Genomic DNA, 17,315 nt, shown 5'->3' on the forward strand with positions numbered 1-17,315 from the left:
AAATTACAATATATGTAAAATTTTCAAAGTTAAAACATTTTAATCCATATCAAGAAAATCTCTCAAACTACACTTGTTACTCACTATTTTAAAACTAATACGATATATATATATATATATATCTTACCTTTTCAATGTGTTCCAATTCCTTCTTATAGTCTTCTTCAATGTATTCTAGCATCTCAAATTGTGTGTGTCTATCAACTGCAATAAAGATAGAACAAGTCATAGGCTATACCCACCAAAGGCAAATGTTTACTCTAATATTTTTAATACCAAAAAATAATGTTATCCAAGATATTACATGTCCATTTCATTTTTTTTGAACATTTCATTGATTGGATATGTTAACACTTTGAATTCCATAGGTTTGGTTCTTGAAGCACTGAATTTGGTTGGGAATCAGTTAAGATATTTATGTTTGAATGAAATTGATAAAACCCTTAACTAGGTTAATCGGTGACCCTTTGTAGTGTAATTTCTTTCATGATCACAAGGAATAAGTCTCCATATTCAGCATGAATATGGATGACTATGTAAAACACCTATCTGGAAACTTGCATATATCCATACCAAGGAGTGTACATGTATTGGACCAAGAAAGGGATTATGATTCAAGGAATGTTGGGACTATGATAGAGTGACTCTGATAGAATAGAATCAAGATGTGAACAAGTGTTATTGTTTGGGGTAAGTTGTGATTTAAGTGTGGGAAAGGTGTAGGTTTTTGTAGGATCCCAATTGTGATACCATTATAGGGAGAAAGTGCATGGATCCATTCTTGAAAGTATTGAGTAGTTGGGTTTGGGTTGGAAGTCATAAATGATTGTCATAAGGAAGTGTCAAAAGTATAGAAAATATTAGGGTATAATTTAGTGGCTAATATTCATAAATTGGCTAATTTTAGAATTTTTTGGCTAGTATTTTGGCTAATAATTTAAGATTTGATACAACCTAAATCACCATAGTTTTATAAAATTCAATTCTAGAATATTTAAAATCGCTCAATAATTTATTTTATTAAAAAATTTAAACTCAAATATTCGCCACAATATTCGTTACATGAATAGATTTGAGTAACCTAAATATAATATATTATTGGAGAAATTAAATTGAACTGACCAATAATTATCATAATTATTAGTTAATTTAGGGATATATCACTAATATTTATTATTCACTATTGATTTAAAGTATATGTAACGATTCTCATAACATTCCACAAGGTAAAAAAATGTTCAATTTTGATTTGTAATATTCGTAAATATTTTATACAAAAAAAAATTATGATTCAAAAATAATCGCCAAAATTAATCATATTTAGAATAAAAAATTTAGAGTTTCGCCAATATAAATAATTTTTTTTTTTCAAAATAATGAAATATTTGCCAATATTTTATATCTTTTTTTGGAGGTGGCTTTCTTAAAGTTTACCCTGGAAAATATTGATAAGACAAGGACAAGATTGTCATTATATTGTGAACAAATTGATGGGTTAGATGGTCATGAGTCTTTACCACTTGATAGGATAATTGGGGGTTCTTCTCAAGATAAATTGTAAGGGGAATCTAAGACAAACAAGATTGATCCAAGGGTAGGATCTCATGGCAAAAAGTCCATATTGTATGGAATGTTGAACAACATCATGACCAAACTTTTGAATACTTGATGTTTGTGAAGTTGAGTTTGAACAATAACATTGGTAAGGGGAGATAATGTGAGAAGTTGTATATCATAAATAGTTGTGAATTTATCCTTAATAATTGGACATTGTGTAAAGGCCCACTGATGCTCTGCATTCAAAGGGTTGGGATATCATGGTTGGGAGTCCTAGATAGTTGAATATTGGTTTGACAAGGTCTGAGAGGGAGATATTGAAGGCATGGAAAGAGTTTAGGAAGGATGAGAAGAAGAAAAGAGAGGAAGAGGAAAAGAGAAAGAGAAAAGAAGAGTTGAGAGAAAATGATTTAAGGGAGATAAGGGAAAGGTTAGAGGCATTGTAAAGGTTGATTGGAGAAAAAAATTCAAGGTGGAATTTGAAGATTAAGAAGAAGATAAAATGGCCTATGCAAAGGTTAGCAGAAAAAAAGAAGAAAATAGATGAAGAAAGGGAGGGTACCATGCAAGGTACTCCTATGAAACTAAATGGTGAGGCTCAAGGGTGAGACATCCTTGAGATGAATAAGGGAGTAATTGAGTTTCAAGGTAAATGGCATGAAAAAACTTTGGTTTAGTAGAGGTCTGAATTCAAGAGGCTAAAGATGAGGTGGTGGGCCATGATGATTAATTGAAGAGTTTTTTCTCTCCTAGTATGGAGATGTTGTAGGTTGATGTGAAGACAAGGAGGTACCTATGGTTGATACAAATGGTATATTCAATAAGTTTGTAGTAGAGACACTAATGGTCCAAGAAAATATGCATTAATATGAGAATTAGAAGTCATTGTTTATAACCATTGTGTAGGTCAAAGTTGAGGAGGATTTATTTATTGTTTGGAAGGTTGTTGATAAGTTCATATTTTGATGTTTTTTAACAATCAAGGGGAAGCCTACTATCCCCACCCGATCACCTGTAGTATGAAAATTCTCAAAAAATAAAAAATCATATGATGATTGTTTGGTTTTATGGATATACCTAATCCTCTATAATAATAAAAATTGTTTCATTGAATTTTGTTATGTTTTGAGTGAGATATTGAAGTTTCGGTGAAATCTAGTCTGAACACTTACTAGGATAAACAGTAACTTTGAAAATGTAGATTTGAAATGTAAATTGTGGACCAAGACTCAAAATTATAATAGATGGGAGGAAATAAAATATTTTACATTCTTAATTCTATAGTGTTCCATTCACAAGTTTGCACATTCTTTGAATGAATGAAAAAATGAGAAATGTTGTCTCATTCAAGAAGGGAACAATGTGTCTTCAAATATAAGTTAGTTCAAAAAAGAAAAAAAAATTGAAGAAGGGAGATAAGTGTAGGGAGAGATGTGATAGGTGCATTAGGGAGAATTTTATTTGAAAATTTCCTTGAAGAAGGTTGTAGACCAAAACAAGGTATGTTTATTAACTGTTTTCTTTAATACATTGATTGTCACATAATGACAGCAAGAGATGCATCACTATTAGTAATGAGGGATTGGAATGAGTGGAAGTTGTGGACAATGTGGGAAATTTTGATGATGATAGAAGGATATAATTCCAAAGGATCAAAGGTTTATGGAAGGTAGGATTCTATTGGACAAGATTTTTGGTATTTAGGACAGTGATGTGAGACTACCATTGATTGACAGTAAAATAAGTAAATATCTAATGTGGTTGGGATAGCCATACGGCAAGAATGAATCATAAATGTTTGATTATATCAATAGAAGTGAGATTTCCTTATGTGGGATGTTAATGATAAGGTTTGAGTATATGTTCATAAGGTTAGTAGGCAGATAAATGTATGAGGACTAGTGCATGAAGTTATTGTTGGAGTCTATGATTAGTACTTTTGGGTGTGATTAGAGTTTGAGACATGTCAACATGTGGAGAATTGTGTTTGGTTGGAGAAGGTATGGTATGAGGGATTTGACCATTAATACATCTTGAGGGAGACATTAAGTGGATGAGATACTTAGTGATCAGTTGTGGGATCTAGGAGTAGTTCTAAGGAAGTTGCAAAATCAGTCCTTATGCATAGGACATGTGATTAGAATCATTGTGATCCTCATCGCCAGTGATTTAATATAGGCACATCGACATAAATGGTTTTGGTTTTAACTTAAATAATTTTGTACTTTATAAGGAACATGATGCCCTAGCAAGATCTTCCTAAGAAATTCTATGTTTTTCAACAGTAAAATTGCAATTATAGACTTCTACTAACATTTTGGGGCTAGGAATTTTATTTAATAACTAAGATAAGGTGTAAGAAATTTGGTATAACCTTGGTGATGTGTATGCAAGGCAGATGCATGACAAGCTAGAGATCTGATTTCAAATAAAAGAATTGAGTGTATTGCTAACTGTTAGTGAAGTGACAATCTTAGAGATATATTTTCTATATGAAACTCAGTTGAAATATACTTCTCCATAAAATATCACAATGATGTGCACGGTCAAATGTATTAGAAAGATATTGTATTGATATGAAAATAATACCTCAATTGGAGTTGAGGTCTTTTTCTTGCATATTTTCTCATACTTTCACTTTATAGTCGCAGCCTTGAAAACCTACCATGAAAGGTTGATACATGAAAAAAATAAGATACAATATATAGAGAAAAGATAGAAAATGCTTCAAAACAAGTAATTAAAAAGGTACAATCATGTGATCAATAAACCCACCTACCTCTTAAGAAGTACATTAGCATGTATATCAAGGACTCTAGATCATCTCTCCTACCTTTCTTTGAATAAGATATATCATATATCACTTGGTCCAATGGACAAACCCATAGATTGTTCTCTTGTAAGATATCAGCCTTAGGAAAGAGGTCAGTTAAAAGCACAATAAAATTTTCCTTGGGTCAATTAGTCCTCAAACCATATATCACTTGGTCTAATGGACAAATCCATAGATTGTTATCTTGTAAGATATCAGCCTTATATTATGTGGAAATTTGAAAATATTAAGAGTACATTTATGGAAGAATTCACAACATGAGCAGTCCTCTTTTCCAAAATGGATTTCTTTGATACCTTATCAATAATAGCCTTTCTAATGGCAATTGGAAAAGTGAAGAATATGGCAAAGGCCACATGAAAGGAGAACTCCCCACTACTGCTACTGAAGTTGATCCTTAAACCATTCACATATTGTAATGGTGACTGTTAAAGTCAAGACATGAATTATGAAAAACTGCCAGCCGGGTACTTCTATGTACTTTCTCATGAGATTATGGTGGTTTGCAAATATGTTGTCATGTGTTTTGAGGACTTTCTTAGCCATGCGTGAGGAAGATAATACAATGACTGGTTTAGAATCCAAATAGATGGTCATAATTGGGCCATATTTTTGGGCAAGAGTAGCCAAAGATTTGTGAGGAAGATGGGAGAACAAATGCTTCTATCTTGCCAATTCCAGAGCCAATTATAATTGCATTGGAGACTATCATCTTAATTGTTAGTTTATAATGCACAAGTCAAGAATCTAAATTGTGTTCTAGAAAATTGTTGTTCTATTTCTTTCTTTATTGATCTACAAAGAAAATTGTAACTAGGTTTATACTTATGGGGTATAGGGCTAAGGCATTTTGTCAGGCCCTAATCTAAATTACCAATTTGCAAGAGCTAGAGACATGAGAGAAAATGGAATTCCATACCTTGCCAATGTCAACAACAACATTTTTGTATACTCTGAATGATCTCTATAGCCTGAACAACATAAGAGCATTTATAGATCTATAGCATTTTTTCATTAAAATATACATGCCAAAGCTAATAAAGAGGGCACACTTCTCATCTTCAGGAGAATAATGAATGCTAAGTGTTGATTTCATAAGTAGCCACCTGCACTTGTTAAAGTTTCCCAGATGACAATTATTTTTCATTCTTCTCTTGGTCTACTCGCTATGGCCTCTGAAGTTTCTTGAGAGACCCAATGCATAATATGCGAAAGATAACCCTAAACACAAATTATGTCAAACCTCTGGACTTTCTTTTACCCTCTTCCTCTGTATTCAAGTGTTCTCCTATGTGGAAGTTGGCAATGCCTTTGCATCCACCAACAGGAGCCTGCCAATGTTCATATTTTACAGGAAACCACTAACGTTCAATCAAATATTTATAGAAACATTGAATAAAGAAATTAATTTAAATATCTATATTGGAAAACTAATACTTGATTGGTTATTTCCTTTTAGTTTAATCACTATTTAACTATAAGCCATGGCAATACTTCCATGCCATGACAGGAACTAATAGCAAAAATTCATAGTAGTTGGTAATCAATCTGTTATAGCATTTTTAATCCACATTACTCAATGTGTTCCTGTCAAAATTTCCATTTTGCAAATGATGTAATCATGTCATTTGTAAGTTTAAAAAGTAAGCTTGAATAATGGAAGAGCTATTCTATGTTATGAAATTCTCATATCACTCATTCTAATGTGAAGATGCCTGTAATGTTTTAATTTAAAATAAAACTTGAGTGAAACCCAACTCACTCTAATTTTATTTGTATTTCACTCTCCCACTCAGCCTAGAATGTTAGGAAAGTCCAGTTGACTCTCATAAGCATGGCAAGAAATATCACAATCATAAATCAAATATTAGTATTGATGAAGCGTGCTAAAAATAACTAAAATAATAGAATTATGCTCCTCACCTTGTTAGAACCTCACCTAAGATCAATGATCAGCATCCAATGAGAGAAAGTCATCACTCACCCATACCTCAAGGCATCAACCGAGGAAAATCAAACTATCGAGCAATAACACTCATCCAAGAGAGCAACAATCAACAATCAACAATCAACAAGAGAAAGTTAGCAGACTTGATATTTACAAGGTGGGCATAGTAGCATAGTGGCACAAGACGATACATATTTTTCATCCTCATCATTAAAAAGGGCCATGATGGAATCAAACATATCTACAGTAAATGCTCAAGGTATCTATGCAAAGATATAAATTCAACATAACTATCAGCTGCATATCAAAATATATCAGTATTATACAAGGAAGACAATACAACAACAAATTCTTTATCATTTGAAAATTGTAGAGCATTGGTACTCATCCAAGAGAGCGACAATTAGCATCCAACAAGAGAAAGTCAGCAGACTTGATATTTACAAGGTGGGCATAGTGGCATAGTGGCACAAGAAGATACATATTTTTCATCCTCATCATCAAAAAGGACCATGATGGAATCAAACATATCTGTAGTGAATGCTCAAGGTATCTATGCAAAGATATAAATTCAACATAACTATCAACATCATATCAAAAGATATCAGTATTATACAAGGAAGACAATACTACAGCAAATTCCTTATCATTTGAAAATTATAGAGCATTGGTTCTTCTTTGAAAAGAATCTAGTCTACATTGGGAGACAACCTTATATAGGCAATCAACTATCGATAATAATGGATGCATGTAATGGTATTGAGAACTTCCAGATTTACAAATGTACTTAGAACTGTCAAGTGACAAACAAGGTATGACATCCAGTGATAGCTTGGAATGGAATAACAACATCAATGCCGACAATTCATGATTTCAAGTATATACAAAGGCAAAGAACCACACCACATAAAATAGGAACTAACTATTCAGGCTTAGTTGGAACATGAACTAATATGAATAAAGGAAGATTGCAAAAGTGGAAAGTAGAGTATATAAAAAGACAATCGATTGTAAGATACTATAGCAGCAACATCACATTTGGGGAGCTTGCGAGCAACACATTTTTGATACATTACACCTGTGATCATCTTAGTAGAAGAAATATTAGAAATTAAATGGTGGTTGTGATTGGTATTGGCAGCTTATGTCAACAATATCATCAATAATCACTATTAAAACATTAAGATTAATTAATAAATACAGTGAAAAAGAGACAATGCTATATATTATATATTGTGAATAATCGGATCTATTCTACACCAAAATGATATATTGCAACCATATCCCATATTTGTACCAAAATTAAGACGTATTGAGACAAATGGGTGATGTCTCATTATATGAGTCACTTGATAAGAAAAATCTCTCATAGTGTTAAGAGAACTAAATTCATATCTTTGAAGGCTTAATAGGGAAAAGTATCTTTCACTTTGAAGTTCAGAGGACATTGTCTCTATATTTTAAGCAATCTGACAAGGGACATTACATTGCTATAGAGCTCTAACATCAACAAATTTCATAAGTGAATAATATTTACTATTTTTTGATATTTAATGATGGTAGCTACATATTTTATGTTTGAGAACTCACCCAAAAGGGCTTATGCCAAAAAAATTATAATAATATATTACCAAAGTCCATATCATTACCCTATAATACACAAGGCAAGTGCTAAGAAATAACAATTAAATAAAATTATTTTCACTTTTGGCAAAGTGCCAATATAATGTTTGATCTAGTTGGGAAGAGGGAAAAATGATGGCTACGAGCATGGAAAGACATTTATTACCTTGTGTTGTAAAGAGACAAGGCTGAGGATAGTAAGGATATTTCCAGTACCATAAGTTTGGAGGTGACATCTTTAGACTCTGATTAGGCTAAGGATAGTAAGGATATTTCCAACAACAACAATGGAAATACTTGCACCAGTCTAGCAACAAAGTCAACTTTAATGTTCATATTAACTATTAGGACCAGTAACCTCCTAACACAATCTAGGATGTGCATACACTTTGCATACACTTCCATAGTGAAAGATTGAGCTTCAATCGACTTTTTTTTCTCCTCAAATATAGATCTAAAAGTCTCAACTCCACATTCTCATTACTTTTGACTCTTTAAAAACTTCGCTCCCATAGTAAATCCCTAATGGCTACAAGTTAGTGGTAGTCTACCAATCTAGCGTGGCTTTGCCATGACTAGTGGTCTTCCACTATCTTATGTGAAGAATGACAATCACAAAGAAACTAACTTACTCACCACCATACTAATTTCAAACTAACTTATTGAAGCAGAAGCTAGGTACAAAAAGATAATCTATTTAAGAAGATTAGAGAACATGGAGCTGCATCATTACCCAAAACTGGTTGTAGAGAATAAATTAGACAGAGGAAAGGGGAGAAATTAGATAGAAGAAAGAGCTCATTGATGAAGCAAAAGATCAAATGGTTCAATAAGTGGGGTATTAGAATCAGAGAGTTCCCAAGCATCAACAGGGAGATAAAGAAGTACGTTCAAGGAAAATTCAAGGAAAGCATGCCGACATGGAATATTGGGAGGGAATAGGAGTACTGCATCAAATATTTTAATTCCCATTTTCAAAACTAGAGGAGGAACAGGTGATTTGGGGATTGATTAATTCCCATTTTTAGCCACTATCAATAACGATAGATCCTTGGTAGAATTGTTCTCTTCTACTTCATTGTTTTACTAGGGTTTGGGATTAGGATTCTTCCAGGAGGATCCAATTTCAATAAATGTTGGATGAGATGATAACATGGCAAGAAGGATACAAGAGGAGGCTTGAAAGTTTATGTCATTTGTGAGCTCCACAGAAGGAGATAAAGCTGAGTTTTTTTGGAGAGGAATCATAGAGGGGACTTGCATGCTTTTCTGAGAATGACCATTTGGAGACCTCAAAGAGGGTGAGGGTGAAGGTGAGACATATTTTTTGGGTATCTCAAGGGGTGGTGGGGGCCTTTGAGGAGGTAGAAATATGGGGGTTAACTATCTAAGACACAACCATTTTCTACTCCAGATTTTTGTTACCCACCGTGATCAAACAAAACACTTCGATCAGGATGTGAATGCCAGGGGATTAGAGAAGGAATTGGGGGTCATTTTTGCCAACGTTGAGAAAAATATCCTTACATTTATGCCCATGGGTTTTATATTTTAGACTGTCCCTGTAAAACACATTTTTATTATTATTAGAATGTTGTTCTTGACATAGATAATGCAGGTGAGATCAACAACAAATTGATAAATGGCAAGAGGAGATACAACTACTTCACACAATTGATTACATTAATGAAGACATGAGTGCCCACCTCAATGATGCTCAGTATCTTTTTCATGCTACATGTATGGACTAATCACTCCTTGCATTATCAAATTGGTAGTCAATAATGATGTTTTACAGTTATAGAGTTTCTCAATCCATGGTGGATCTCTGATGTTGGATGTAATGGTACCACTAAGAAAACACACACAATATATCTAGCAAAGGATTTCACATCTGCATTTTCCATGCCGCATACCTTAAATTATTGTAATTGTGTCTATACCAAGACACGTCAAACCTAAAACTAGTTAATTTTATGGTAGCAAGACTTGGGATATTCAAAATGCTAGAGGGTATGTTTTGTGTTTCATTTGATTATTAAAAGAACTTTATACCCCACACATGTTTACTATATTATTGGTATTAAGCTATTGTATGATTGATGGATTCCTGTTGAATCACTATTCATGAAATGGAGATCAATGAATTTGATTCAAAAACCACATAGTTAAAATTGTATGGTATAAATCAAGATAGAATTGCAGATAAAAGAATAGAATAATAGAATTAGGCTCACCAAAGGTTCACTTTGATCCTACAAAAAATATGCTCATCCTCTTTTCTATTGTAATAACCTCAATAATTCTATTTTGTGACTTGAAATCTTTGAATTAGCACTAACCAACATATTATTTTCAAGTTCACACCCATCCACAAAACTAATATATAAATCAAACTTTGACTTGCCTTTTGAAAGCTCAGAGGATAGTGCATGTATTTTGCATCTTCTTTGACTTGTGTTCTTCACATCTAATAAGTGTTTCCTTTTCCTCTTTGACTTTATTATTAACATCTAATGTGGAAATGTGATCGAATCTATGGAAAAGCCACCTATAGCAGTGAAAAAGTGGATGAGGGAACAGCTTCACAAATGCTAATGACAATACTATTTATCATGACAATGATATGTGCTATTAAAAGAGAGTGATACATGTCAAAGTTGAAAAAAAATTTCTTGTATTAATGTAGGCCTTGTGTGGGTTGAACAAGAAAATGCAATTATTGACTAGTGTAAAAGATGAACTCTACAACCTTTGTCTTCTTTCTTGCAGGTTGTGAAGAATGGAATCTTTGGAGTAGGGTATGGATGTGTTGTGCACCAATTGGTGCAACTGTGTGCTCAAATTGCTTGTATTAATGTAGTACTATAGAATATATACCACAATTATAAGAATTATATGTATTCTATGTGTATGCAACCATTCAGGTTTAGAGGGTGAGGATTGTTATTTAAATCACATGAAATGGCCTTAATTGCAACCCTACAATGCATGAACTTTATCCAATGACCTTTATTTAGCTTCTTGCCTATGCCGAGTAACTCAAAGGACATCCTTAGTTTAATCATCAAGATGCTAATCAAACCTGTGGTAGGTGGGGTTGAGCCTTTTGCCTATGTTGAGTATCTCATAGGACATCTTAAAGCTAATCACATATTGAATGAATCACAAAAACTAAGAAAATGCACTATATAGCCTAGATAGGGCATCGATTTAAACCATTTAAACTAATATTAATCTAATCTAAAAGAGAAAAGGGAACCTAAGACCAGTGCTTAAGAGAGAAACAGGAACATATTAATTACCTTGAAGATTCAATCAAAGAATAATGGAGATGAATAAAATCCCTAGCCAATATATCATGAATCCTCTAGTCTTGAGAAAGAAAAGGGAATAAATTGATTGCCTTAAAGATTGAATTTAAATATAATGTAGATAAATAGAATATGTTGCCTCCCAATACTTTAACTACTCTACCCACTGAACAATATTATGCCTTCTGCTATTGCCTGTCATTGATGTATATGTTGTTGTTGCAATATGTTGTATGTTTGGCTAAATTAATGCTCTCTGCAAATTTTAAGCTTTGTTTTGTGTCTCGGCAGACCCTTGATTGCACGTGCAGGAATGAAAATTGGGGAAATTTGGTTGTTGACATTATTGGGAAACCAACATGAATATCATTATTTTTATTTTTTTTAGGATTTAATTAATTTAATAATAAGATTCATTAATTAATAACTTTTAATTGATTAATTTTTGTGATATTTCCATCAAGATTCAATTCTTTAGTTTTTGAGTCAAACTCAATTTTTGTTTTCATCAATTAATTGATTACTTTTTTTCATCAATTAGTTTTAATTTTGAATTAATTAGTAACTGTGATAAATAATTTATTTAATTTTAGTTTATAAAAATTATTAAATAAGTTTTTGCAATCACTTCTTTGTTGAGAATTTTGTTCACAAATAATATCATTTGTTAATTGACCTACTAATTATTCATCTCATGTATTATATAATTGCATGCAAAAACATCAAAGTTTAGCCTAAAAAAACTTCCAAAACTCTTCATGTGCACAACACATCATGACATGATCTTATTCCTGATGTTATAGGGTCAACTATTATTTTTCTTAATTTACCTTGCACACCTCCTAGACTATATAACCATTGTACATAAAGGTTTATATTAGGTATGATCTCTTATATAAGGTACCCATTAATTACACACTTGTGCTAAATGCTATTATATTTAAAGATATTGCAGAAATACATGTTTGATGAAAGCTATACAATTATGAGTATTGATCATGGTAGGTTAAATTTGACCATATTCTACTTGAAAGTTGATTCTTTACACATTTAACCTTGTGATTTTAATAGGTGACCAAATTAGTCACTTTTTTTTATCACCTATAGCTATAAATTGCAAAGAAATAGTGATATGTGACCAAAATAGTCACTTGTTTGATCCCCTATTATAAAGAAATAGTGATGTGTGATCAATTTTAGTCACAAGACTAAAATTTTAGTCGTGTGACTAGAATTTTCGATCACCTAGTCACATATCACCCAAAAATGTACTAGTGTTACAATAAACAATATATGTGAATCAATAACTATTAATTATATATCAAAATTGAAATATAAGTACACATAAAATAAAGTATTTACTTACAAAAAGTAAATGGTCACTCTCTTCAAGCTCAAGAGTAGGCAAATAATCAAGAGTGACAAGACCCTACAACAATGATCAAAATAATCTATCAATCCTACTCATGAGTATAATTTATAATTTTCAATACTAATAACTGTAAATAACATACCTCAGTCAATGAGTTAGAATTGACCACTACAACAGTAACTCCTTTCTCAATAGATACACAGAGATGTGGAGGAGTCTCCATTGTCATAAGCTGAAAATGATACAACAAGAGAATTATTTGTAATTATCAGAATACATATATTTTTATACTACATCAATAATTATAAAATTTCAGGTACCTTCGTGAATGTACCACCTTGTCCTATATTATGTGGTGTTAATGCCACAAGTACAACATTTCCCTATTGAACATGTATGCAAATCTATTAGAGATTCTCCTAGTTCCTTTTGGGTGTTCAAACAAACTATGAAGCCAATGAGTTCAATTAGGATTCCTTGAAGGTGCACCAATAAAAATGCATTAATACATGTATATATTTGTGGGGAAAATAAAATTGTATAATATCTAGGTGAGCCCAATTCAGGAACACCATGACCAATAGCATGATTCTGTATATGATGATAATAAGCCAATTAGTTAATTATTAATTTATTTGTTAAACAAACATAATCAATTAAACCAAATAAACATGCAAAAAAAATGTACCTTATTATGACTGGTACCATGCCCATGCTTAAAGTCGAATGTGAAAGTAGATGGTCCACCAAAGAACTAATGCACATGGATACAAGTTTTGAGTCAACCTTTCATCTGATTACATTATATAGATGTATTAATTAAATGATTAAACCAATGCATACCTATCAAGTTGTCGACATGGTGTACAATTTGGTTGGGGGTTTAGCGCTAGTGCTAAAAAATACCAATTTATTATTCAATCATGTACATATTCAAGATGGAATCAAAATAGTTTAATATAATTATTAATATTTACATGTGCATCAATGCCAAATGTGTATTGAGGAAGTCATCTTTCATAATCCCATCATCCACATCCTCTCTTCTAGAAGTGTCAAATGTGCACAAAGCTCCACATGACATGCACATATAGCTTCTACGATGATGAGGCTTGTCCACAAGAAAAGGACAAGAAACCTGAATGAGGCTCTTAGTCAATGCACTAATAGTGCCTAGTGTGTATGCATCTATATGTGTTCCTTCACAATAGAAAGAAAAAGAATATGCTCCACCTGCTTGATGCCAACTGGTGTCCTTGGTGCATAAGGGTCATGAAGTGCCCCCAACCTCTGACACGATGAACCCTCACCTCTACCCCAAGATGCATGCATAGTTGGGGATCTCCCCAAGAATAAACTCCCAATATGATGTAAAAAAAATACTTTGGTACCTCATGATTATTTCAAGGATGGGCATCAAACACTATCAACCATCTATCCAAAAATTTATTCTTTATATGTTTATTTATGCACCAATGGATGGGGAGCCTTTTAGTAGTAATTTTTATCGTGAATTCTTCTCCTAGCCTTCTAAACAAAGAACATATGTAATCTTTTGTAATTCCTTTATTTCTAACATCATGATATGATAATTTATCAACATAATATCTTCTAGAAACTATTTCTATACATGATGGATTGTGGAAAATTGATGTCTTTAACATAATATCATTTTTGTTCTTCTCTTTTATTCTTCCATATATTTAACTGGCCACTAATAGAAGAAATTTAGGTCACAATAGTCTCAAGGGATGTTGCCAGTTGTGCCCTACCAAGATTGTTTTGAAGTGAATCATTTAACCTCCTAACAATTGATTATAATTATGTTTTTCCTCTTTCTATTTCATTCAATAAATTATCTTGAGTCCCTATAGGAGGTCATCGAATTGGTGGAGGTCATGGAGGAGGTGGTTGTTTAGGTTGATTTTGTGGAGGGGTTAGTTGTTAGATTGGTGGATTGTTTGGAGGTGGATTTGGTGGAGTATTTTGAACATTATCTGACATATAAACAATAGTAAATTTCAATAAAATATACTAACTTGAATCAAAATTGGAAAAAAATAATAAAAAAGCATAAAATTAATAAAAACAAGGGTTCAAATCCATTCCTCTTCTCTAACCGTAAAAATTAATACAACAAGGAGGCATTGCTAGCACATGGAGGGGACATTATTAGCAAGCAATAGTGTATATGTGGTCCTTGGGGCTATAGAAAATGGAGAAAGGGAAAATACATTGAGTGCAATGAGGAAATAAGCTAAGAGATTGTGATTTATTAAAAAAAAAAACCATCAATGTGATCACACTATAGTGTGATCCAACTACCTTGACCTTTTTGAATCACCCAAGCCTGTGGCTCAGATCATGAATAAGGCAGTGTGATCACACTATAGCTTTCATAAGGAAAAAAATAAAAATGTGACACCATTTTGGTACCACAACTTAATACATATGCCCTTAGCTAGTTCAATGATGTGAGTGTGTAGGTTATTTTCCCAAGTAGTGTATGTAATATTAAAAGATGCTCTATGGTGATTGGTAAGGGTGTTTAGATTGGTAGGTTGTATAGATTTTGTGCATGCACAATTTAGTGTAGTAATGATTATGTGAAGTCCATGTAAACAGCTTTGGATTCTTCATTCTTGATATCAAATATAGCAAACAAGAATATTGATGTTTCTACACATGACAATTGTTCTTTTTGGGTACCTACAGGTACAAAAGCTTTAAAGATGAAGCTCTCAATAAAGAAGATGGTTGTATGTCACCAAATATTTGATCACATTGGTGAGAATTTCTTAGTGCCCTAAAAAGTAAAAGTCTTGTCAAATGCCTTGATGAGTGAAATCTTAAATTTGACTTCCATAAACATAAAGTTTATGGTAAAAAAATATTAAATACATTTTAATTCTTTTATTCTAGTTCACAAAAGTCTTCTAGATATTTGAATTATATTCCTTCTTATGTGTTTGGTCATGTTAATTTTCCTTTCATAGCTAGATTTATTTTGCCTTTGTCATAGATGATTATAATGTCTACAACTATTAAATGTGTAATGTATCTTAAACTTATATTTAAACATAAATATTAGTTTAGTTTTATACATAAACCATAAATAAGTTAATGAATTGATATATAGTTTATAGGTTTATGTATTTCTATTAGTTAATGTTTATAATTAGGTATACATCTAATACATCAAAATGAGGCTTCCCTAAAGTGGATAAGTCATTGAAGAAGTTTTCATATATATAGAATATTTGTAGAAAATAGAGACATGGAATGCCTAAAGCTATAATATGGTCATTTTATATGTAGGCAATGACAAATTAACAAAGAAAGCAAATTTGAATTGGTGTTCTTGGAGATTCTATCAAATGTTAATATCAATTTATAATTATTCTATCCTAGCATTCATCTGTATCAGGGAAGAAGTAGCCCTCTATTTTATATTGATATTTTTCCATTAATTTTATCTCTTTTAATTTTTGTTTTAAATTCTCCATTACATACATAACTTGTTTGTTGGATCTCATAAAGATTATGTTACTAGTAATATACATGTTGACTATGTTAATGTCAAATAGTAAAGTATCTAGGTCGTAGGCACAAGAATAAATTAGATAAAATGTTGTTAACACAACTACCATTTCTAGAAGATTATTATTATTATTAGTAAGGCTATCATGTGAAAAAATTCTTTTTTTATTTTTTTAAAACTTGAATTTGATTTTGCAAGGTAATTTTAAAGCTTCTAGATAGTTATAAATTTTATTTTACACATCAAATTGTAAGCCTCACTCATAGATCTTACCTCTATAGGGGGTCCAAATTCACATAAAATTTATTGAAAATATTGTATTATAATCTCAAAATCAGTCACCTTAGCTTATATCTCAAAATTTACATTACAAGAATCTGGTTGACTCCACAAAACTAGATAATTTACAATTGCCTTAGAAAATATTAGATTACCTAAAAATGAGATAAAACCTTATCTAAGATTTGTTATGAATGCTTACAAGTCTCTGAGGTCTAAATGGCTTCCCTTCAGCCTTCTTCCAAGATTTTTGGGACATTATTAGTTATGATGTTACCAAGACTGCTAGGACTTTGTTAGAATAGATAAGTTCTTGATATAGTTTAATGATACTTACATTATAGTGGTCCCTAAACACAATTACCCAAAGTATCTTAATGAATTTAGACCTGGCATAACTCTATGTAATACTTTCTACAAAATTCTTACAAAGATTGCAATTGAAAAAATCAAACTACTTCTTAAAAAGATTATCAACCCAAATCGGAAGTGATTTGTCCTGGGAAGACATATCCTTGATGTTACTATCACAATGCATAAGATCATGCACTCTATGGACTAGTGTAAAGGAATGGGTATGCATTTCAAGCTTAATATCTCCAAGGATTATGATAAATTAAATTGAGCTTTCCTATACAAGGTTTGATCATGTTGAGATTTAGTCAAGGCATAATTAGCATAATACTTCAAAGTGTGTGGAGATGGTTAAGTTCTCATTTTGGTCGTAGGGAAACCTAGGGTCAAATTCTCAACTAGTAAAGGACTAAAAAGAAAGATCCCCTCTCCCCTTATCTTTTCATCATGGTGGTAGAGGTCTTAGGGTGCAATATAACAAACCTAGTAGTTCA

At 32.0% G+C, this 17,315-nt stretch overlaps 1 protein-coding gene across 1 annotated transcript in view; it reads right to left on the bottom strand.

The window, feature by feature from the left end:
* Positions 1 to 12,870, bottom strand: part of LOC149530767 (uncharacterized) — a 49,102-nt gene extending 36,232 nt beyond the window's left edge. The window contains exons 1-4 of the mRNA XM_089808238.1: positions 12,790 to 12,870; positions 12,642 to 12,704; positions 5,634 to 5,721; positions 128 to 204 (exon numbers count right to left, since the gene is read on the bottom strand). Coding sequence (XP_089664364.1) covers positions 128 to 204; positions 5,634 to 5,721; positions 12,642 to 12,704; positions 12,790 to 12,870 — 309 coding nt within the window. The remainder of the gene's footprint in view (positions 1 to 127; positions 205 to 5,633; positions 5,722 to 12,641; positions 12,705 to 12,789) is intronic.
* Between the last annotated feature and the right edge of the window lie 4,445 nt (positions 12,871 to 17,315).

Source organism: Cupressus sempervirens, chromosome 11 (assembly GCF_028749045.1).
Source record: "Cupressus sempervirens isolate cs-2001-9-10 chromosome 11, ASM2874904v1, whole genome shotgun sequence".
NCBI classification, from domain to species: Eukaryota; Viridiplantae; Streptophyta; class Pinopsida; order Cupressales; family Cupressaceae; genus Cupressus; species Cupressus sempervirens.